The sequence below is a fragment of the Choristoneura fumiferana genome, chromosome 3, assembly GCF_025370935.1.
Source record: "Choristoneura fumiferana chromosome 3, NRCan_CFum_1, whole genome shotgun sequence".
Lineage (NCBI taxonomy): Eukaryota > Metazoa > Arthropoda > Insecta > Lepidoptera > Tortricidae > Choristoneura > Choristoneura fumiferana.
The window spans coordinates 10869464-10894285 of NC_133474.1; the positions used below are offsets into that span (position 1 = coordinate 10869464).

The 24822-nt window shown below is 36.9% G+C and overlaps 1 protein-coding gene across 2 annotated transcripts; it reads right to left on the reverse strand.

The window, feature by feature from the left end:
• Positions 1–608: 608 nt before the first annotated feature.
• On the reverse strand, positions 609–23943 carry LOC141426581 (carnitine O-acetyltransferase-like). Of its 2 annotated transcripts, none has more exons than XM_074085594.1 (14): positions 23662–23943; positions 23514–23568; positions 23145–23180; positions 22808–23053; positions 22514–22725; positions 22037–22190; positions 17300–17474; positions 16765–16952; positions 16433–16533; positions 9918–10040; positions 7823–7945; positions 7443–7641; positions 3101–3238; positions 609–1222 (listed from the first exon to the last, which is right to left on the reverse strand). In XM_074085594.1, the coding sequence occupies exons 3-14, from the start codon at positions 23166–23168 to the stop codon at positions 1007–1009; spliced, it is 1899 nt and encodes a 632-aa protein (XP_073941695.1). In that variant the 5' UTR covers positions 23169–23180; positions 23514–23568; positions 23662–23943; the 3' UTR covers positions 609–1006. The 2 variants fall into 2 exon arrangements, with proteins under 2 accessions (XP_073941695.1, XP_073941694.1); XM_074085593.1 differs by having other exon boundaries at positions 23145–23183.
• Positions 23944–24822: the final 879 nt, after the last annotated feature.

Consider the following 24822-nt stretch of genomic DNA (forward strand, 5'->3'; position numbering starts at 1 on the left):
GGGCTACTAGCCTACTACGAATCTCGAAGTTTGTGTCGTGCGGTCCCTCTAACACTTATGCTTTTTAATACGAGATTTTACGCCGTATACATTTTGCGTATATATTTTTGCTTGTTTGCACATTTTGTGTATAGTTCGCATTTTGCGTGTTGTTAATTTTCAGCTGAAGGAAAAAATACTAAATACGAAATACGATGATTGATCACAATTCATGGATGTTTAGTACGTATTTAGGCACCTATTTAAGTATGTTTATCCGTTGCTAACACCATAACACAAGCTTTGGTTACTTTGGGGCTAGGTCAAATAGGTGTCAGTGTCCTGTGATATTTATTTTATTTATTTACTATTATTTATTAATCGCAACAAATTTGTTACATACTGACATGGCCGCTTGTAGCCTTTTTGTGGCGATTTTAGGAAATACACACAAACATCACGCCTGAATTCCCAAATGGGGTAGGCAGAGCACACGAAACGAAACGTTACCGTTTCGGAGCCACTTAGCAATTTTAGGTTTAGTTTGACAAAAAAAAATAGGAATAAATTTACTCTAAATTATTTAAAATCTGGAATTTAAGGAAATAATCAGTAAAAATGCAGTGTGATATGAGTATAAACATATTTAATTAATTAAAAATAAAGTTACAAAGAAATATAAACTAAAACAATGAAAAAGAAAACTAATTAATAGGTACTTGCTTAGTTACCTATATTAAAAAATCCAGCACCATATGAATGTTTTGTAAGCAGAGTATTCACTTTATGCTTAAATCTATAATGTTAACTAAGTAACTAGTTATATAATAAAATAGTATCAGTTTTTTTTATAGGTAATACAACATGCAATTTTTGAAATAAATATATTATAATTGGGCCCTGATTACAATCACAATTAGACAAAACATCAAAATTAGACTAGATATAGATAGTTAGTAGAAAATTTTTATACTTCTCTTAAAGGAAATTATTTTATCTCCATTAACCTCATCCTCAGGGTAACAAATTACAGTTTGGCCTGTGTACTCTGTAGAAGAACGTCATGCATGTCTTGTAAGGCCTGTTCCAAGGTGGCTCGATACTTGTCACAGCTAGTATCGGGGTGTTCTTGGAATGCAGAAGTGGCAAAGTTCACATCATTGTCTCGAGGGTTATAGCATGTCGCGTAGCCGTTGGGTACTAGTGGTCCGTAGCACATGAACCCGTCGCATTTGCAAGCCACCTGAAATATTACATCACCGCTATTGAAAAAGCTTTCATATATCTGGACACATAGAACTTCTCACAAGCACATAACCGCAAACGTGAATCAAACCCTAGATCGGTGGTTGTAGGTACCACAGTCCTAAAAAACTTTAGGGGGCTCAGCACGCTAAGTTTTTGTCGTAGGTATACAGCAAATCCTTTGCATCTTTTATCCGAATCAGATCACAGACACCAATGGAGAATTATTAAACAAACGCCATACAGAAGGAGATTTAATCGCGGAAACGGCATTGGATTGATCAATTCCCAGGAACTCTGATCCCCACTAGTATATGGAAAAAACATCGATAATTGAGTTATGAAATATTGACGTTGTGTTACAAATAAGTAATAGGCCGGGAAGTATCACGCTGCAGGCGCTGCGACTCGGCAGCCTGCGTGCGGTGACTCTAGCGGCCTGCAAAGAGATTTCATACAACTTTGCAGGCCGCTGGCCGGCAATGCGACCGTCTCTTGTTTCAACTCGAGTACAAACTTTCGCATTTATAATACTACCGTTTACTCGCGGCTTCGCACGCGTAAATCATTAGATACAGTTGAATTGAAATTCCGGTATTTATTAAATTCTCGTGGGAATTCCCTAAAATTACATCGTGGTTTTCATTCACGTTATATTATAACAACCATGCCAAATTTCATGACTCTAAACCCAGTGGTTGTTATTTCGAGATTTTATCCCTATCCCGTGGGAATATCGGGATAAAAAGTAGCCTATGTGTTATTTCAGATGTTCAGCTAATTTCATACCAAATTTCATGACCCTAAGCCCAGCGGTTATTATTTCGAGATTTTATCCCTATCCCGTGGGAATATCCGGATAAAAAGTAGCCTATGTGTTATTCCAGACGTGTAGCAACCTACATACCAAATTTCATGACTCTAAGCCCAGCGGTTGTTATATCAAGATTTTATCCCTATCCCGTGGGAATATCGGGATAAAAAGTATCCTATGTTTTAATCCAGGTTATAAACTAACTTTTTGGCAAATTTCATCTGTATGCCGAATTTTATCTAAATCGGTTCAGTGGTTTAGACGTGATGAAGTAACAAACAGACTTACAAAGTTTCGCATTTATAATACTAGCGTTTACCCGCGGCTTCGCACGCGTAAATCATTAGATACAGCAGTTGAATTGAAATTCCGGGATTTTATTAAATTCTCGTGGGAATTCCCTAAAATTACATCATGGTTTTCATTGACGTTATATTATAACAACCATGCCAATTCGAGATTTTATCCCTTCTCGTGGGAATATCGGGATAAAAAGTAGTTTATGTGTTATTATTCCTGATGTCCAGCTATCTACATGCCAAATTCCATGACTCTAAGCCAAGCGGTTATTATTTCGAGATTTTATCCCTATCCCGTGGGAATATCAGGATAAAAAGTAGCCTATGTGTTATTCCAGACGGCCAGCAACACATACCAAATTTCATGACTCTAAGACCAGCCATTGTTATTTCAAGATTTTATCCCTATCCCGTAGGAATATCGGGATAAAAAGTATTTTCATTTAAAAAATAATTAAAAAATATTTTTTATTTCATCCAAATCCGTCCAGCCGTTTAAGCGTAAAGAAGTAACAAACATACTCACTCGCTCACAAACTTTCACATTTATATTATTAGTAGGATTTCATGTTATGTTTTCTCAAGAAAAGCACTATACTCGCATCCCTATCCGGCCTCGCTACGCTCGGCCATTTATATCTGCTTGGCCGGCGACCCCTACTTCCCGACCTCTACAGTAATGTACCTACTATTATCGATATAGGAACTCTCTACCTGTCATAAAATTTTGCCCCCTGGATTCCCATGTCTGCTTGTTACATACCTGACTGGTGGAAAGCCGCATATGCGCACTTCTAACGTAACCGGGATCAGAATATAATTTATGTATGTCGATGCCGTTTTCCAGTGCAATCAGCTTTAATCCAAGAAGATGACGATCAACGCCAAGACCTTGCAATGCCTGAAAAAAAAAGTACAATTACACCATAGACCTTTCAAATTGAAGGATTAGCGCGCAGTAACAGATCGGCATCGCCTCGTATGATCAATGAGGGTTACTTGACAGGCGAAATATCGCTAGATGGCGTTAGTATCGTGAGGTTATTTTGACGTTACGGTCTTGCTTGCAAATGCAATCGCAAATGAGCCAATGAGGGCTATCGCGTATGAATTCACCACTAGAGGCGCTAGTGTAGCGTGAGGTCTCCGAAATGTCAAATCTCATAGTTTTTGGGTGAGCTACGCGGGTTTATTTATAATCAGAATAATTTTGTGTATATTCGCAATATCTGAAATTAATTATGGCAAAAATATGCGTTCCGGGGCAATGAATGTCTGTGTTTTGAGACAGTTTTGTCTTTCGGAAACCTTTGTCCTCCCTTTTTTCCGAACAAAACGGGGACTATGCAACACTGTGGCACTTTTTGGATTTGATAATTAATAGATTTAATAATAAACACCAATTCAATATTTACCGAAAGCCCACGTACACAGATGCCGTGATACCAGCATCATCTAATCACCCGTGGCAGCATATATTAGCAGCTTTTCATTGTTATGTACATAGATTGTTAACTGTACCTCTTTCTAGGGAAGATTTTGATTTAGAGTTAAATACTACTTATCAGATAGCGTTGTCTGGCATCAGGAAGAAAAGGAGCACAACTACTGCTTTGCACGATGTCATGGGTGAGATTATCGAGGCTCAGGATACTGGTGAGGGTACTATCTTGGTCTTGCTTGATTTTACACGGGCATTCGATTGTATAAGTATCCCACTTCTTCTGTCCAAAATGCACTATTACGGTTTTGATAATGCTACCATCCGTTGGTTTAGCAGTTATTTTGAAAATCGTCGCCAATTGGTGAATATTCTAACTAATGATGGTGGCTCTCTTTGTTCTAATCTTTGTCCTGTTGCAAGAGGTGTGCCTCAGGGATCCATTTTGGGCCCTTTGTTGTTTATTTTGTATGGTGCGGACATCATTAAATACATCAAACATTGCAAATTTCATTTATATGCCGATGACCTACAAATTTATTGATACAGCATCGGCCGTTGAAAAGATTAACGAAGATTTACAAAGAATTAGCGATTGGTCCACTGCAAACTGTTTAGTTCTAAATCCTATTAAATCAAAATATTTAATACTTGGAACTAAGCAGCAAATAGATAAAATCTTAGTTTATGACCCGAAAATCACAATCGATGGTATGGAAGTCGGGCGAGTAGACGAGGCCCGGAATCTCGGCCTATTGATTGACTCTAGACTTCGTTTTGAAAAGCATGCGCTAGAAACTGCTCCCAACACTTTCTACCGGTTAAGGATACTTTACAACGTTCGTGACTTTCTTAGTGTTGACACTAGAGTAAGGTTATGTGAAACTCTTATTCTGTCAAAAATAAATTATTGCTTTACAGTATACTGGCCGTGTCTGCTGGAGCGATCTCGTAGACTTCTTCAGCGGGTGCAGAATGCTTGTGCCAGGTTTTGCTTCAAGATCCCACCGCGCACTCATGTGACTCCATTCTTTAACAGCGCGGGTCTCTTGAAGCTATCAGCAAGATACGATCTCTTGCTATCATGTTTGCTGTTCGATACAATCAAGTGGCAGACTCCTAACTATCTCTACAAAAAACTTATTTGGTCCTCTTCTTGCCGCATAATCCGAGCTTCACGAGCATTAGTGATATTCGTACCTAAACATAAGACTGGCGCCTTTAGAGGGAGCTTCAGATATCAATCCACAAAGTGTTGGAACAATATTCCCCCACCGTTCCGTAACATCCGATCAAAATCCAACTTTCGTATTAAAATGAAATCTCATTTGCTGACAATTCAAAAACTACTGTCTTAAACTGTTTCTGAACTCCCTCTTTTCATTTTATTTCCTCTCATTAATTTTGTCTCATATTATAATTTTACTTTTATTTTTATTTATTTGAATTAATAACTTAACGCTTATCCTTTATATCCATCGTATGTATTTTGTAATTAGTACCTACTAAATCTGGTATTCACTTATCACCCACTTATATATATTAGCACATTTTATTTTAACACTACATCGCACGTTTAAGCGTTTTTATCCTTAATGGCATGTAATGTGGCACCACTGATAGATACCACGGTTGCCGACATTCAAACTCACACAGGTACTGGCAGAATACCAGCGCTACGGCTTGTTTGCCGCGGCATTATGCTGAGTCAGCGCCTTATCTTCATTACATAACATGGCTCCCTGTATTACAATGTGGTTTCTCTATATCTGTTTTGCGTTCTCTGTATGATTGTTAACCTGGTTTTGTCTTCTTAATGTTTATTCCTTTGTTTTTATCAAAAACGTGTATAGAGCCATGTTATTTTGTTATGACGATTAAAGTTTCTATCTATCTATCTATCTATCTTGTCGAATGGTTATACTAAATCAATGGTCAATAGTTTGGTTCAGAAGAAGCAGGCACGGATAGTGAATAGCATGCTTTACGCCGTGTTACCATCGCAGTCTTCTAACAAATATAGGTGTAGCATTTCATACGTTGGTCGTTTGTCTGATAGAATTTGTGGTATTTTAAAATCAAACAATGTTAAGGTAGCCTTTAAGACTAACAACTCTTTGTACTCTAAACTTTGTAACCACAAAGAGAAGGTAGATAAAGGAACTAGATCGGGTGTATACAAGCTCACTTGTAATGACTGCAGTAAAGTATATGTTGGTCAGACAGGTCGCAGTTTTAATGCTAGATTTAAGAGCATGTTTCGGCATATAGGAATGAGCATCCTGATAAGTCGAATTTTGCCAAACATTTGTTGGAACTAAATCATTCTTTATCGGACTCAGATTCGTATGAAGTGTTACATTATTGTGGCAAGGGGTTTCGTCTCGATGTTTTAGAATGCATGGAGATAATTAGATACAACAGTATGGGGTCTATTATTAATGAGCAGGTAAATTTAGTTTCATCTCCCTTGCTACGGCTTGGATCTAATTTCAGCAATGGTAGTTAATAAAACATGCCTTGACAGTAAATAAATAAAAATCAAGGTAGTTTTGAAGGACGGTTAAGAAATTTATTAATAATTTGTGGGTAGTTTTGTTTTGTTTCATAAAACGTATGTGGGTACTTGGGGAGTTACAGTGACAAGTTAAAACGGTGGTTGTGGTTCGTTAGTCTAACAACTGGTAGCACGGTGTACGGTTGTGTCACTCTGAAGATGAGCTCTGGTTGAGTTCGAAATGCGTCAGTGTAGTGTGGTGGTGGTGATAGATGGGCTTGTGTGATTTGTGTGTGTTCTTACAGTGTGGAGGTGGAGGAACTGCATGAACACGCATATTTTGCATAAGCTTAGCTATCGTAAGGTCGCGGGTGAGCAAGGAAATTATTTTAGTTCATTGACATGGACCTCCGCAAAGTAACGCCTGATTCAATAAATTAATTGGAGATTTCCGGAAATAATCGCTACCAAAGTAGCAAAAATTGTGTCTCCCCCCCCCCTCTATACCTTCCGCCGCCTAACTTTGCCTAAAAGTTCATTGCCACAAAAACTATAAAGGTATAATTCCAATAATTGAATAGGCACTATACCGTTAACCGATTCGAACACAATCCGGGAGTAACGTAAAGACGTCGCATAAAAAATGTATCTCAAAAATGCGTCAAATTTAAGTATTAAGTAATGAACTTTTAGGCAGATTTATATGGCGCGTGGTATATCTTTTAAACCGTTTGTCCATAAATATGCAAAAAAAATATGGAAAGGTAACGCTTAATAAATACTTTCAACGAAAATTGGTTTCAACATGATCGGATATACCGTTTTTGAGTTATTGAAAAACTGCGCTTCTCATTAAAAGGACGTAAGTGCCGTGAAGATACGCTCTTTTTCTGGTAATAGATTTTAAGACTGTAGTAAGTGTTTAATTGTGTTACAACGCACATAAAATTACTCGTTTTTTTTTGTAATGGCTACGGAACCCTATCTTGGGCGTGTCCGACACGCTCTTGGCCGGTTTTTTATACTGTGACAATGCCGTTACAATACTGAGAAGTGAGAGTTTTAATATAAAAAATATTGAACTCGAGTCGAATCGAATCGATGCTACATTTATGCAATAACCTTATAGCTGTTTGCAAAAATAAAAAATAAAGTTATACCACATACCTGTACTGTATAGTCCTTGTGAGCATTTATTGCCTTTTGCATTGCGGCTTTTTTCTCTTTGGGTGTACTTTGAGAGTTTAGCATTGTCTTTGCAAAGTCTATCGATTCTATGGAGCATGATCTGATCGTTTCGGTTCGCCCGCCAGCGTACATGCGCGTTGCTGCAGACTCGTAGTGCGCTCCAGGTGTCTTATGTAATCTTAAAATCATTAAGAAAATGAAATTGCTGACATTTATTTACTTAGATATTAGCTGACAGAAAACTACTAAATTATTAAGCAAGCAAACAAAATGCAAGTAAGCGCTTACAATAATTATGTTAGTTACAATGATTTACTTGATCGACTTACTTATACATAGACCTACAAACAAATACGAACCTGTAAAATGCATACTGCATAGCCATCTGTAAATAACTGTCTGGGCTTAACTTCTGTGACTTGATGAAATTCTTCCCGTATCTCTCGAAAGTAAAGCAATTCAATTCCAGATTTTGAACTAATCTGAAATAAATTAACAATAGTACATTACTGCAGAGTCCCAAAATAGGAGATTGCTTGACAATCCCTGTTCGTGAACGAGGCTTCTATAGTGCTTTTCTCAAATAAATCCAAGGAAATAATACCATGTCACTTGATGATGAACTCATATCAAAGTCTGTAACGAATAATTATCGGAGTACACACATAAATTATATATTAAGAAGTTCTATCAGACCACATTTTTAATTTTCATTAGTTTTTTATGGAATAATCGAGAAAAACTAACAAAAATGCAACGTTGCCAGCTCAGCAGGTATAAACGCTCTTAAGTGGGGTCGTGATGGCCTGGAACCTTTATTCCTAGGTCTTCACTTTCTCAATTTTTCAGAGAGTGAGAAGAATTGAGAATGTGGTGATCTGGGAATGTGAAGATCTGAAAATGTAATGAATTGGGAATGTGAAGAATTAGGAATTTGAAAATCTGGTAATGTGAAGAATTGGGAATGTGAAAATCTGCTACTTAATGTGAAGAATCGGGAATGTGAAAATCTGGATATGTGAAAAATTGGGAAAGTGAAGACCTGGGAATAAAGGGCCTCGAAGACGATCTTCGTAGTGGGCGGCCAATTTCTGCAGTCACCGAAGAAAATGTTGCCCACGTGAAAAAAATTAGAGTGAAGCAATGGGAGATAGCCAGAGATGCGGATTAGCAAGGAACGAGTGAGTACAATAATTCACGAACATTTAAATATGTCCAAAGTTAGCGTACGCTCGGTGCCTAGAATGCTGACTTCTTTCGATATGGAGAGAAGAGGTCGATGTTGTGAGGACTTTATAGAAATGAGTCGAGGTAAGGAGGAGTAAACTAACTATATCTAGAATAGTAACCTGCGATGAGACCTGAATTAGGCAATGGGATCCCGGAAGTAAACAGGAGGCATTACAGTTGAAATTTTAAGATGAGAAGCCACCCAGGAAGTTCAAGGTTCGTCCATCGGCAGGTAAACTAATGGCAACAATTTTTTGGGACGCGGATGGGATTTCACTAATTGATTATTATGCAAATTTACTACATCAGCTTAGAGAATCAATCAAAGAAAAAACCGGCCAAGAGCGTGTCCGGACACGCCCGAAATAGGGTTCCGTAGCCATTACGAAAAAGTTAAGTACCTGATATTTTTCTAAGGATTTCGTATTTTGTACGGAATATTCCAAGTTTAAGTAAATTTTATACGTTAGGCTGCTATTTACTCTTAAACTACTTACTATTAATTCTCAAGAAAACTTAACCGTTATAGTTTTCCTTGTAAGTTTGATATACTTACTACTAACCTGATTTTTTCCAAATTTTTCCACCCAATTGTTTAGATTTTAGAGGGGGAGGACGCTCGATTTAATGAAAATTTGCATTTTAAAGTTGAATATTTTGTATATTCGTACTAAATTACAGTTTTCTAGTATTGATAGTCCCTGAGCAAAGCCGCGAACGGACAGACAGACATGGCCCATGGCCGAAACTATAAGGGTTTCGTTTTTGCCATTTTGGCTCCGGAACCCTAAAAACGAAGAGGCAAACTGAGCAAAGGAATTTTGCTGTTGCACGACAATGCCCCAGTGCACACTGCTCGCACAACAAAGCTGGCTATGTCCAAAAATGGCTTCGAAGAAATCAATCACACTCCTTACAGCCTAGACCTGGCCCCTTGTGACTATTTTCTGTTCAGACTCCTGAAGAAAGGTTTGGAGGGGACGCAGATTTTTGACGGATTTTGACGATAAACTGAAAAAAATAAATTAAATGGTTTAATGTTACTATTTGAAAAATGTAACAAGTGCACTTCTTTCGCAGGGGATTACATAGGAAAATAATTAAAAAAAAACACCGTCACCATTATAGTCTTTTCTTTCTTAGTTAGGTAGATTAGTTTTCAGACGCCCCTCGTACACCTATGTACATGGAAAATGTATAGTTACCTAATTCTTGTAAACTTACTTATCCAAGCTTCCCTTGGCAGTTCTGATCATGTCGGCCACTTCGGTGTTCACATTAAAATTCATAAGTTTTGGTGGTTTAGGGCTGGAAGAAGGACTTCTTCCTGCGGCTTTGTCTTGATCTCTAAAATTAAAGTAAAAAATATGTATATAAATAATTTATTGAATCAGATGTAACTTTACGAATGACCATTTAATATCAACGAAAAACAATATTATTATTATCATCGTCATCCTCATCATATTGTTTCGGAAGCAGGTCAAAGAGGAAAGTCGTAGAATATTTTTTTTTAAATTAGTACCACTTAGTCGTTTTCAGCAGACTGAAACACGTTTTCAGGCCGTTTCATGCCAAGTTACGTACACACTTTCTAGAATGTTCCAGACAGGTGGACTGTTCCACCTGTCTGGAACATTCTAGAAAGTGTGTACGACAAGGATAACCTATATATGTGAAAGAGACAGACGATCTTGTTCCCCGAAAATTCGAGAAAGTGTGTGAGAGAGATAGCATACATGTGAAAGAGATAGAGGGATGATACCATCTCTGGAATAGTCTAGAAACTGTGCGAGTGAGATAGCACACGAACGAAACTAACGGAATATTACAGAACATTCGAGATGTATTTACTTAAGTCTGTATGGGGTTCTAGCTGGCCTGTTCTCGAACTTTGTGGAGCGATTCACTGGGGGTATATAAGCCGGGCGAGGTTGCGGCGGAGTCAGTTTCAAATATGATACCGAGAGATAAACATCGAAAAGAAATCAGTGATTAGTAAGCGATTAGTTTAACGTCATCTACGTGTCGTAACTATATTTATTTATTTGTCACTTAAAAATTACAGCATTACAGTAAAAAAAAAAAGAGCTGTAAAATTGAAATTATAAAAAAAAAGTAATATCATAACACTCTTCCATAGACAAAGCGATTGGTCCGCGTAAGAGTCCGCGCCGCCCCCATGCGAAAAGCGAGGGGCGATCTACAATGCGTGGGTGGCATTATGCAGTATTACACTAAAATAAATAGGCTTGTTTAAGAGTTTATTTTTTTATTGAATGTTTCAATGAAAATAAATAATCTTTGTAATTACAGTAACAGCAGGAAATCACAACATAAAATGGTCCAACTGTATGCCGACATAAATAATTGGCTTTATATTGGCTTCTATTGAGAGGAAATTTAATAGCAACAGTGGGAACAGTTGTTCACTTACTAGGTACCTTTTATTATTTTTAGATTTATTGATTTATTTTGATTGATAAAAAAAATGTGGCTGTTGAGACTTGACTACGAACACCTTAGACGAAGATTTTAATTTTACTAGTGAATACTGGAGCATTTTGTAACACTGTACTGTAATGCATAATATCATCCTTCATACTAGAAAAAAACATATTATATTTGAGCACATCACGTGAGAGTTATTATAATAAATGAAAAAAATAATCTTAGTTGCATGTTGCATAACACTTTTCATGGTCGTCAAGTATGGCATTTTAAATATTTATTTACATACTAGCTTATGCCCGCGACTACGTCTGCGCAGATCTAGGTTATCGCGCGGTGGCGCCCTCTACCGGAATAAAAGGTATCCTATGTTAATCCTTGGGGTTCAAACTACCTATATACCAAATTTCATCAAAATCGGTTCAGTGGTTTCGACGTGAAAGGGTAACAGACAGACAGACAGACAGACAGAGTTACTTTCGCATTTATAATATTAGTAGGGATATGAAAGGTGAGCCTTGTGTTTTTCATATCTGAATGGCTTCTATACTCAAAAATGGAATTCAAGACCAAAAAACCTACGACAGATATGTCACTGTTAAATCTCTCAATGTCACTTCTGTCACTGTCAAATAAACTTTTCAGGTTTCGCCAACCTTTTTTAACAGTGATCACAAAATTCTATATTGCTCTCGTGTCTGACATTTTTTAATGCGGAAGTTGTCCGCGTGGTTTCTGGAATTTTGCTATCAAGTTGCAAAAACTACAATCACCGTACAACGTGAAGAAGAAGAATATAAGTATTTATCTTTAATTTAACTGGCATTGGCCTAAGTCTTAAGGCCGCCATTGAGGGGAATAATAATAACTTTTTTTTAATATGATTCCTTGTATTGTTATTAAATAAGGATTTTGTGAAAAATATTACATTACTGCAGAGGCCATGAAGTAAGAGATTGATGGAAGAGTTCGGTCGGGGTAGACGGCCGAGTCGTAGACGAGGCCGGATAAAACGAGTCCAGCAATCCCTGTTCTGGCCGAGGCTTGTATAGTGCTTTTCTCAAACAATGTGAGGAAATACATGATGCATCCACCCATCCATCCATCCATGTATCCATCCATGCATCCATCCATCCGTCCGTCCGTCCGTCCGTCCATCCGTCCATCCGTCTAACCATCTGTCCATCCGTCTAACCATCCGTCCATCTGTCTAACCATCCGCCCATCCGTCTAACCATCCGTCCATCCGTCTGCCCATCCGTCCATCCGTCTAACCATCCGTCCATCCGTCCGTCCGTCCGTCCGTCCGTCCGTCCATCCATCCATCCATCCATCCATCCATCCATCCATCCATCCATCCATGCATCGCAGTCGCAAACGCATCGCATCGCATCGCAATATCGCAAATGCTTACAGAGTAGTGGTGGTTGGCTGTCTGTAATTTTTCCTTTGTCAGTTTAATGTTAGTAAGCAAATTGAAAAAGTTAGAGCAGCGGACAATAATGGATTTTCATACATACTTCATGGACTAGGCCAAGAAGTTATGTAGGGAGGTGGTAGGGAGCCATAAATGAGAAACTTCATGTCTCCATTTCGTGACATTAACGCATACATTTCCGAGCATGTTTGAGAAATATATTTAAGTACTAACTTATTTTCAACTCTCAACTAACATTGAGACAATTTTATTCTAAGGAACATAAACAGGATAAGGTTGCGTTGTTCTACCACAGTGTAGTCCTGAATATTTATTTTATTCCGTTTTTTTCGTATTTGTTGTTATGGCCGCAACAGAATTCATTATCTGTGAAAATTTCAACTGCCATGGTTTATGTTATGAGATACAGTACAGCCTAATAACAGACGGACAACTGAGTCTTAGTAATAGGCCTCATATTAAATGACAGGAAAGGAATTTGAAAAGGTTAAATGAAATATTTTTTTAACAGTTTTAACCACCATATTTAGCCACCATAAACCCCATAAAGCGCGCTACACACTAATACCTCTGCAGTAATAACTCTGCAGTTTTGTTGATTAGCTAAATGTATGTAAAAAATTAAATCAAATATTAGTTTGATTTTATCTTAATTTTAAATTATTGCACCAAATGTTATGAATACCTGAAGAAATAGAAGCACAATACCAGTTTTTCAACCAGTATTTATGTAAAAGTAAACAAAATTACTTCTTTAAATTATAGAATCAAAATTAGTAATAAAAAGAATATTCTATCGTGTGTTAAAAAAAAAGGAATGTACTATTGTACACGCATTTTATTTCAGTGGCAACATTGTCGTAGATTTTTTGGTCTTGAATTGCAGTTTTTAAGTATACACCACTTCACACAACACAACGGCATATCTTTTAAATTGATCAGCGTAAAAACACAATCATAAACTTAACGGAAACTTTCCACGGAACGACTGCGCACGACTGAAGTTTCATGGCCGAACTGGTGCGCCGAGTGGTCTCTTAATAAAATTACTCCTTTCATGACTTCTTCCAATCCCAAAACGAGCAAAATAAATAATAATATGTGATAATAGTTTAAACCACTCACAAGTAACCGATAATTAACTAACGATAAAAGATTGGTTTAGCTGGCCTCCAGTAGCAAGTTATTTAGTTAAAAACTTGTGTTGCTCTCGTCATTACCACCTACCTGCTTTAGTTCATAGATTTTTGTTCACCATATTTGTGTGGTACCCTCTTTTACCTAGATTTAAGTTAAATTAATATTGTTTTTCTCTAAAAGTGATTTTTTTGTAAATCTTTTGAGAAAATAAATAAAAAATATTATATTATAAAAACGTAATAAAGGTTTCAAACCGAAGTGGCATATAGTTACATGGGCGGTTGTCATTGGCAAATTATTGGACAGACAAAACGGAACAGACTCCATTTTGAGCGTTGCTGGCAGCGTTTGGTTTGCTATTTCTTTCCTTTCCTTCACTCCTTTGAAGCGTTGCCATTCGGGTACAAAATAGAACGAACGGCATACATTTAGTAGTCTAACGTACTCGCGTACTCTTCTGCCAAATTGCGTACTATCACAGGGCGACTAAAATCCCAGTAAGTACTAACTTCACAGCATATCGTGGCGCAATAGTTTGCATGGCTGCATGGAATAAGTTTCCATTGCCTATCTCTGAAGGGGTAGAAATTGGACCTAAAAAGCTTACAATACATACGCTGAAGGTTGAACGCCGAACATCTAGCATTTTTTTCTGATTCGACAAACTTCTTTGGATTCTTGAGAGCGTTTTCACATTATCCGATCCGATATCGGTATCGGATAATCTGAAAGATATATTTCATACATTTTACTTGCCCCGATATCGGTATCAGCGGATCGGATATAATATGAAAACACTCTTAAATCGAAATACGTGAATTTTGAACGCATCATTTAATATTTCATAACCAAGTCATGACCAAAGAGAAAGGAGAGACAATAGGGAGAAGGTAGCTAAATACCAAGCGTACCCGATTATTCCTATTATTTCTTATGCCCACAGGCACCTATTCGCAAGTTTAGAATGAACTGACACAATTCGAAATAGTCATATTTCCAAAATAAACTCTGTTCTGAACAGAATCTGGTTGAGTTTTTAATGAGAATATTTCGATTCGAGTTGTGTCAGTTTTATTCTAGGTTCATCAAATGCACCTCTGCTCATTGGTCGATTTCTGTGGCTAATATACTAGTCATTTTCAAAAGCTAGCTATTCAAATAAAATGTTATTTAATTTAGTCGGGTACTAGTAGCTCTATATACTTCCAAATAAAAGTAGTTTGTTAAGGCGGGGTCATAGATGAGAGTGTGTATACTGGTAATAGATAGCTAACTTCACGTATATTTGTGGTCTCGACTAAAGCGCCACCAAGCGGTTTAGTCCGTGACTAAATGTCTTCTATATAGATGTATAGCTACGATAGCTGTCTATTACGTATATATATTGATAGGTATAGGTAGGTGTGTAGTGTTAGTTAAAGGTAGGTATGTATAACACGACCAAGCTAAGTTTGCACCTCGCACTTAACAAAAACAGTTAAAAAAAATAAATTCAACAAATAGGAGACGAAAATTCGTAAGAAAAGCTGAAAGCTGTTAATGCTAGAATTTTCGTCTCATATTTGTTGAATGATAAATTTTTGAACTGTTCTTGTTAAGCGCGAGGTGCAAACATAGCTTGCTCGTGTTACAGGCAAAAGGCGGCAGTCTTTTACGCCGATTTCAAGTACATAATTTCAAATAAAAAATTACTTGGATATGATTAGCAAAGAAAACTGTTAACGTTCAAATCAGACAGCCTTTTAATGTTGCCAGCACTAAAATTAAATTCCAGCTAGGTATTTCGTGGCAATCATATTCGATTTCCGCTTTAAAATTTTGTTTAATGGAATAAAACATAAGTAGTTTTACTTTCAGGCGTATAAAATTAAAAAAAAAAAAACAATTTAGAATAATAATAATATATGTTATGGATTTTTACTTCTACGATTTTTTTTTACCAATGGTAACAATGTGTAACATTAAGCTTATCAGCGCCACCTAGGCGATCTTTAGAGAGATCGAGCGCGTGAGTATTATCTTATGAGACTCATCCAATAGATGGCGTTTTTACCAGTGCTCTATACTTTGTTCTAAGATAACACAGCATGGGCGGGGTGTTCTCTATTTAAATTAACGATGGCAGAATTCGAAAATGCTGATTTTGTTTTATTTGTATCATGACAAAAAGTCATATTGTGTTAAAACTAAAAAAAGATAAAGATACGTAATATTATTACAATAAGGTTTATTTTGTAGGTACTGATGGTTATTCTTTACATAAATTTTTACGGTAACTTTGTAAAGTTTTGCAAGTTGATAACAGAACAGAACAGCGTCACGATTGGCATGCGATACCCGAAGCATGCTTCCAAAATCCGAAGGTTTTTTTAAAAGCTCACGGAGTGTAACCGCCTGGAGAACACATTTAGAAGTTTTTCCTTGAAATAAGAGCTGTGATAGTGAGTGTCATAGTGTAGGGTTTCAGCACGCGCCCCGGATTGGTGGAGATCCAAGTTCGATTCCTGGCTCCCACCATTTCTTTTATGGTTTTTTCAAATGTGTTCCAGTTACAGTATATTCAAGGAAATAAAAAAAACATTATTCCCGATTAACACATGGTACTTTTTATCCAAAGAAAATGCATAGTTACTACGGGACGACACTAGTATAAGTACATAATAATAGCCAAACCTATGATATAAATACAAAATATATAAAAAAATCTTACATGAAATTAATGAGGAAATCTGTTAACACGGCTATTGGTTGCCCTTCCGCTGGAGAGTGCTCATAGGTCAACCCAGTCACGCCATCTGCGCCAACGACGAACTGAAATATGTGATTGGTATATTAATTTGACTAACATACACTTATTCACAAAGTCAGGATTAATAAAAGTATTGTACGAGAAACATTATTTTCATCACAATAAGACCTGTGTGCTGTGTGGCTGTAAAGATATAAAAAACTAGCAGTATTACTATTGTTGCTAGGGTTATTTTTATGCCTGATCCTATACTGAACATCATATAGATTATTAACGTCGACAACATAGTCTACCTGTACAGTCTTGTCAAACCAGCGGTTTCCTCCATTGCAATTGGAGCCACCTCCATGAATGGTCTGAGCAGCAGCTATGTTCTGGCGGGCATTTTTGTCAGCTGCCTTCCATAATCCAACAGGTGCGTCTAAACAGAGTACTACTAGACTCGATTGCACATCAGATAACGATTCCTTATTCTGCTTATCTAAAAAGATAAACATTAAATGTTAAAATCAGGGCTGCGTTTACAGTACAAAAGACCCCATAGGGACTTGTGGACTTGTCAAGCCAAAAGACGGTTTGAATTGTAAGGTTGTACATTATTATTGTTCATTCCGTGTTTGCAATTACAAGTCGCATACTTTAATTGCACCCTAAATAAGTCATATACTTGCGATACATTCTGGTGGTCACCTAATACTATTTATCTTATAGAACGAAAAGTAACAAATTCCATGAAAACGAGAATATGGATAAACGTGAAAGAGACAATATATTATGCATAGCATAATTTTAATACAAATTTTAGTTATACTTACCTTCGATACTTACCTTTGATTAGCATGTCATAAGCTTTCGACCAAGCATTCCTGTTTTCAGATGTAAGAATACCAATCCCTGCTTGTGCTGGAGTTTTGGACATGTCTATTACTTTATGTAACTGCTGTACAATTTGATCTTCATTTAGAATGACATTATCGTCACCCCAAAGATCAACATGGAAAATCTGAAAGGTAAGACATAATTATGTTAGTGCTCATGCAGTTCAAATTATTGTATATCTAGAATAAAATTAAATTTTCAAGTTTATGGTCCTGGTTGTATCTATCAATTTCCCTTATCATTTGATGCAAAAACCAGACTTATACTTAGAAACAAGCTGTTGCCCGCGACTCCGTCCGCGTAGAAGTATGAAAAATAGTTTACGTCCAATTTTCAGACCTACCAAATAACCAAATATACACAAAAAAATCATAAAAATCGGTCAAGCCGTTTTGGAGGAGTTTGTTCACAAACACTGTGACACGAGAATTTTATATATTAGATAGTAAGAAACATAACTTAAGTAAAAGCACACTAAGATTGATTGAAGATTGCCAATGGTTATTGAAAAATTCTAGTGCTTTTTTTTTATTCGACTGGTTGGCAAACGAGCAAGTGGGTCTCCTGATGGTAAGAGGTCACCACCGCCCATAAACATCTGCAATACCGATGCGTTGCCAAACTAGGGGCCTAAGATGGGATATCTCAAGTGCCAGTAATTTCACCGGCTGTCTTACTCTCCACGCCGAAAGAACAGTGCGAGCACTGTTGCTTCAAGGCAGGATTAGCGAGCAAGATGGTGGTAGCAATCCGGGCGGACCTTGCACAAGGTCCTACCACCTGCTGTAATATGCACACACCTACTATGACAGTATTTAACAATGGGCACAAATAGAATGAACTTGTCAGAAGGGAAGGTGAACTTTATGCAATACGGTATTTGACAACTCCTGATTTTGCCATATTTTAATATTATTATGAAAATATAGATATATACACTAACAGCCTTATTCATAAAAAGTTAGAGCCTCCTTGAAGGCTCCTTGAAGGCCCGATGCTAAAAAACATGATTCATAAACGTCTGTTAGCGCTAATCAGTCGATCAGGCTCTGCTAAAGTTAGCGGACCGTAGATTTATCTCCCTGCTAAGTCACAAAATGGCCGCCACAAGTTTGAACAGCTGACTTTGACAAGAGCAAAAAACCATACCGAAGATATTTAGTTATTAAAAAAAAACAGGAAAATATTTTCAGGAATTTGTATTTAAAAATCCTCTAAATAACAATAAATATGAAAAAAAAATAGGATGATTAACATAATTATGGCTTTTTGACATAAACATGCGGATCGGAAATTCTCGCTTTTCCTGCTAATTTGCTGTCACTGCTGATCGATTAGGCCATTTTTTGTCTTTGATTTGTCAGGTGGCCAACATAACGCGTCTAATCCGTCTATCGCTCAACAACTAGCAGACTGCTAGCAAGCGTTTATGAATCATACTTCTTGACAACCGTCTAAGCTTAATCAGTCTGCTAAGTAACAGAGATCAAACTCATGAATAAGGCTGTAAGTGTTTAGCGAAGAGAAAATTTAAATCGGTTGAAAATTGGATTTATAGTGATTTTTTGAAAAATCTATATACCAGTCTCTTTCTCAGACGCTTTTCTCTATGCAGCAAGTATGGCGGTACTGGCGTGTCACGTCACATGCCAGTATGTCTTTCTCTGTCTTATCTTGAATTTCAAACCTTTATAACTTTGTTATTCGTAAAGGTAGCTTAAAAATTGTTTTTCTATTTGATAACAGGCATTGTGTAGTTTTAATTTATAAAACGTATACAAAATAGTCAAATACCGTATTGCTGAGACATAACTACCACCCAAGAATACTTTTAAACACTCATCAGATTTATGTTTTTTTTTAACAAAAAAGTAAAACCGACTACAAAAAAATAAAAAAATAACAAAAAATGGAACCGACTACAAAACCCTTGAAAATATATTTCTAGGTACCTCGAAGTCGGTGACAGCACGTGCCAGCAGGAATGGAATAATAGTCGTCTACCTCACCTACTTACATACTATGGGTTTCATTCAATCCATCCTGCTGGGTCGAGCTAGTCTAGTAGGTATGTACCCAGAAAAATATTTTCAAGGGTTTTGTAGTCAGTTCCATTTTTGGGTATTTTTTTTATTTTTTGGAGTCGGTTTTACTTTTTTGTTAAAAAAATTCAATATTTCTCACTTTTTAGTGTATCGTAGCCAAAGTACATCTCACAACGATTCCGGGAAGCCCAAACACGGCTTAGTTACGTTGTTTTATAACATTGCCTTACCTTCCGGCTTCAGCATCAGATCAGTTCGAAAGAATCTTTTAGCTTTTATTTTTAATAGCTGTATAGATGAAGGCGTATTTCCAGATTAGATGAAATGAAGTAAAGTAGTTCCAATTTTTAAATCAGGTGATAAAGGTAATCCCTCTGATTATCGTCCTATGTACATCCTATCAGCGTTTAGCAAAATATTCGAAAAAATAATGCTGACGCAAATGATGTCTCATTTTAATACCCATAAAATCATGCATCCACAGCAGTTCGGATTCACAAAAGGCAGGTCTACTACAGACGCGGGTCATAGTTTAGTTAAATTCATATTGCAAGCTTGGGAGGAATCACATGATGCTATAGGTGTATTCTGCGATTTTTCGAAAGCTTTTGATTGTGTGGATCATGATACTTTAATTTGTAAGTTAACATTTTATGGCATTCGTGGCCTCGCTTTAGAACTCCTTAAATCTTACCTCACACAAAGAAAGCAAAAGGTAGCGATTAACGGAACGTTATCAGAGGGATCTGTGGCCGAAATGGGGGTGCCTCAAGGATCCATTCTTGCCCCATATTCCTGTATCTTATTTATGTAAATGACCTAACTTATATGGTAAGCCAAAAGTCGGGTACAGTTATGTTTGCTGACGACACGTCTTTACTGTTAAAGGTTAGTAGAAAAGATACCGACTTCATTGAACCCAATGAAACCCTGTCCGTGATATCCGCATGGTTTGCTGCAAATAATTTGTTACTAAATTCTAAGAAAACCAAATGTATTAAATTCTCGTTAATAAATTCATCTAACTCGAATTCAGTTTCTAATATAAAGTTAAATGGTCAAACTATTGAATTTGTAAAATCAACGGTATTTTTATTTTTTTAGGAATAACGCTCGATTCTAAACTACAATGGGGACCTCACGTCACAGCAATCGCGGGTAGATTGAGCTCTGCAGCTTTCGCAGTTTGGAAAATACGGCGGCTAACCGATGTTGCGACGGCACGGCTGGTGTATTTTGCTTACTTTAATTATTAAAGTTTAATAGCATTATTTCGTATGGCCTTATTTTATTGGGATCTGCTGCAGACATTGACTTAATTTTTATCTTACAAAAGAGAGCAATTAGAGCAATTTATAATTTGAAGACGCGTGAATCTTTAAGATCTTTTTTTAAGGAAACAGGTATCCTAACCCTGCCGTCGCTTTATGTTTTTGCAATAATCATCAATGTAAGGAAGAACATGTGTGATTTTCCCACTATCGTCGATAAGCCAAAGGCTGGCTAAAACCAATAAGTCGTTTCTGGGAAATTGAATACGTTTTTATAATAAAATTCCAAAAAATATTATAAATGAAACGGATACAAAATTCAGATCTATTGTCAAGAAGACATTAATATCTAAGGCGTATTATAAAGTTAATGAATATATCATGGACAGGGATATTTGGAAATAATTCCGATCCGCCTTAGCAATCCCTTCAAATAGCGAACCTACTGTGTTAAAAATAAAGTTGTGTTAAATTCTTGTGATGTATAAATATAATTTCAGAATATTGTAAATCTGTTTAAAAAACCGGCCAAGAGTCCGATCGCGACGCTCGATTTTAATGAAAATTTGCACTTTAAAGTTGAATATTTCGCAAAAATATCGCTGAATCGTAAAATCGTCTTAGCAACCCCCTAATGGTTTTAAAAGACCTATCCAACGATACCCCACACACACTATAGGGTTGGATGGGAAAAAAAAAATCACCCCCACTTCACGTCTATGGGAGGTACCCTAAAAATTTTTTTTAAAATTTTTAATTGTACTATTTTGTCGGCATAGTCTACACATATATCCGTGCAAAATTACAGCTTTCTAGCATTGATAGTCCCTGAGCAAAGCCGCGGACGGACGGACAGACAGGTAGACAGACATGGCGAAACTATAAGGGTTTCGTTTTTGCTATACTACTTTTGCTATACTTTGGCATGATAATTTACAGCTGTTCACAATCAAAAATATGAAAATTTGACGTGATCTCACTAAACTTGCAAAACAAATGCCAGTCAAAATTAAATGACACATACCTTAGCGCAGGACACAGTTTCCATCTTTATAATGCAGTTAGGCTTCCTGATATTATTTGTTCGTAGCCTATGTGTTATTACAGACGTCCAGCAACCTACACACCAAATTTCATGACTCTAAGCCCAATGGTTGTTATTTCAAGATTTTATCCCTATCCCGTGGGAATATCAGGATAAAAAGTATCCTATGTTTTAATCCAGGTTATAAGCTAACTTTTTGCCAAATTTCATCCAAATCCGTCCAGCCGTTTCAGCATGAAGATGTAACAAACATACTCACTCACTCACTCACACTCACAAACTTTCATATTTATAATATTTGTTGGAAGGAAGTAGGATTACTTACATGGTTGTTATGGATGATAGTAACATGTTTGCTGGAACTATTGTACGATAACTTATCCCTTTTTTCCCCGGGAATTCTACATGTCCCAAAGATTTTCTTGTACTGTTGCATATCTAAAGGATTTTTACCCATCATTTCAACTGGAATTTTGTCACTGAAAAATCACATATTAAGTTGGTTATTATCACAAGTAGGAACTGAATCATACAATAGGCACCTTGGTCGAAAATTATATTGGTGTGAAATTTCAAGAGTACTATTATAAGGCCAATTGTAGACGTCCCTTGTTTTCACCAGACAATGGACCATTTTTATTGGTGGACTTGCAGTTTTATATGGCTTACAATTAATGTGTGTACATGCACTGGACATTTTTCCGGCGATGAAGCAATACAACACGGCAAAAAATGGTCCATTGTCCAGTGAAAATCATGGATGTCTACAAGCAGCCTCAGTCACAATAATAAAATGTCTTACTTGTCAATTAAGGACTTGTAGTCAAGTGCAGCCAGGAGAGTTTTAGCTGCATACTTCAATTGATCCACCTGACTGTTGAATTTACGAAATGGAAAGACAAGTCCCGGACTAGAGTACACTACAACAGGATTCCTGTACTCCAAATAAGCAGTATTCAGCCACCATTCTTCAAGCCAGTTAGTATGTTGCTGTGCTCTTTTCTCTAACAATCCCTGCAATTTTATTAAGGGTATTGGTGCTCTGTCATTTAAATCGATTAAAATTAAACATAACAAAAAATATTGAGCTAAGTACCTGTAATTTTTGACCAACTCCATCAACTGAACCAAACTCTTTGGCAAGATTGCAGGTTATAGCAAATTCGTCATTATTCAGATGGGGTTTTACAGTCTTCAGATATTTATTAAGAGTGTCACTCAGCTTTGGTACAGGCAACCTTGGAAGATTTTGAGTGCTGTTTGCAGTCTTAGCTGAGGTGTAATGGCATGACAGTTGCAGTGAGGTGATGTAAGGCTCCAAAAGGAAACCATTGTGTCCACACTAAAAACATTATCAACAGCCATCTAAAAATTTGACAAAGGCGGAATTTAAATATCTTTTAAAAATTAAACTAAGTATCAATTCTACTTACAACTTTATGAACTCCACGGATCATTATGTAGACCTGCTACTACAACAATAAGCATAAAAATTAACACAACACTGTAGGCCCAATCTTGAACTATACAGGGCATAACATTTGTGAAGTGGACTTTATACTGTGCAATTGATAAAAAAAGACAAGATAATCTTTACTTTGATCCTAAAAACGTAACTATGACAACATATTGTTTAAATTTAATGGTTTTCGGAACTTTAAGCAGCTGGTTTGTTGAAAAATATGCTTAATGTGCGTAAATTTTAATAAATCGGCAAGGCACTCTATTATTAGGCCTTTCCATTCGAAACGGAAATGTACTATTATTAAGTAATAAGTTACTATAAATAAAAATAAGCTTACTATAAATTGTGGCAGCCTGACTGAATTTTTCGAATTCGACGTGTGCTGCAATCAACTGCAAGATTCGAGTGTAAGAGTGTAAGTAAATGTAAAATTAATTTGGGTAACTTTCAAATAAAACTTGTTTTGTTTTTGTTTCTGTACTGACGTTCATTTGACAGCAGTGCAGTGTTGTGTTGGCAAGACATCGGTGCACGCAACGCAGTGATTATATGATTCGCGCTGTCATCGTTCATCCACCATTACCTCTCATATTTCGTTTTCTAGAATTTTTTTACCGTACAACGGCAAAAACTACTAGACACTGGCAAAATTGTCCTCCGATGGACAGAGCCATATTTTTTTAAAGAAACAACAACAGTGATTATATACTCTTTGCACGCAGTGATTATATACTCTTTCTTTGGCGTACTATTTGTTGCCGCATTTGACAAGTACGCCGGCGGTATCTAGTCGAGCGAGCGCGCGGCGCGAGACCAATCATTCATCTAAGTTTGTGCTCTTATTTCTCTGGCCGTTTTCAGAGCTTTCAGGTTTTTAGTACTAATCGTTGATCGGAGCATAAATGAGGAACTTCATGTCTCCATTTCGTGATATTAACGCATACATTTCCGAGCATGTTTGAGAAAAATAAATAAATAAATATCATATTGTCCGTCTGTCTCATAAACGTAATATTACTAGCGTATGGTCTGTCTATCGATCTGTCAAGATACTTTTTCTCAGGAACATATTTGAGATCTGACATTTTGAGAAACAGGCGTTTTGACAATCTGGCATTTTCCAAACATGGTATTTTGAGAATCTGACATTTTGAGAAACTGGCATATTGAGAATCAGACATTCTGCATATCTGATCTGATAAATAGATCATGAGACAGAATCTCGATAGAATATCTAATCTATCAACAACTGACTGGGTTTTTTACCGTACAACGGCACAACCTACTAGACACCGGCAAAATTGTCCTCCAGTGGACAGAGCCATAGTTTTCTAAAAATCTAATCTAATTTAAATAGATCATGAAAAATGGACAAAATTGGTGTGACATACTTTATGGATGGCCCTTTGACATAGGTTGAAGAACGTGCCGGGTGGCACTCAGGTCCGCGGTATAGGTTCTGTATCGTGGATCTATCTACGCTTCCCTTTCCCTTCGCCCGAGACCATAGCCCCCTCCCCGATACCATTTTTTTGTTTCTGAGGTCATTTCTAAAAATCCGGAGGCTTGTCAAGTCCGGCCGCAACCCTAACAAAGGGTCAAAAATCCTGACAAATCCTGACGTATGGCAACCCTAGGTACATAGG

Coding starts and splice junctions, on each gene's coding strand:
- LOC141426581 (XM_074085594.1), bottom strand. CDS start 23,168: ATGATCCGTGGAGTTCATAAAGTT. Junction 22,191..22,513: donor TACAAGTCCTTAATTGACAA/GTAAGACATTTT, acceptor GTGATTTTTCAG/TGACAAAATTCCAGTTGAAA. Junction 17,475..22,036: donor CTATCATCCATAACAACCAT/GTAAGTAATCCT, acceptor CTTACCTTTCAG/ATTTTCCATGTTGATCTTTG.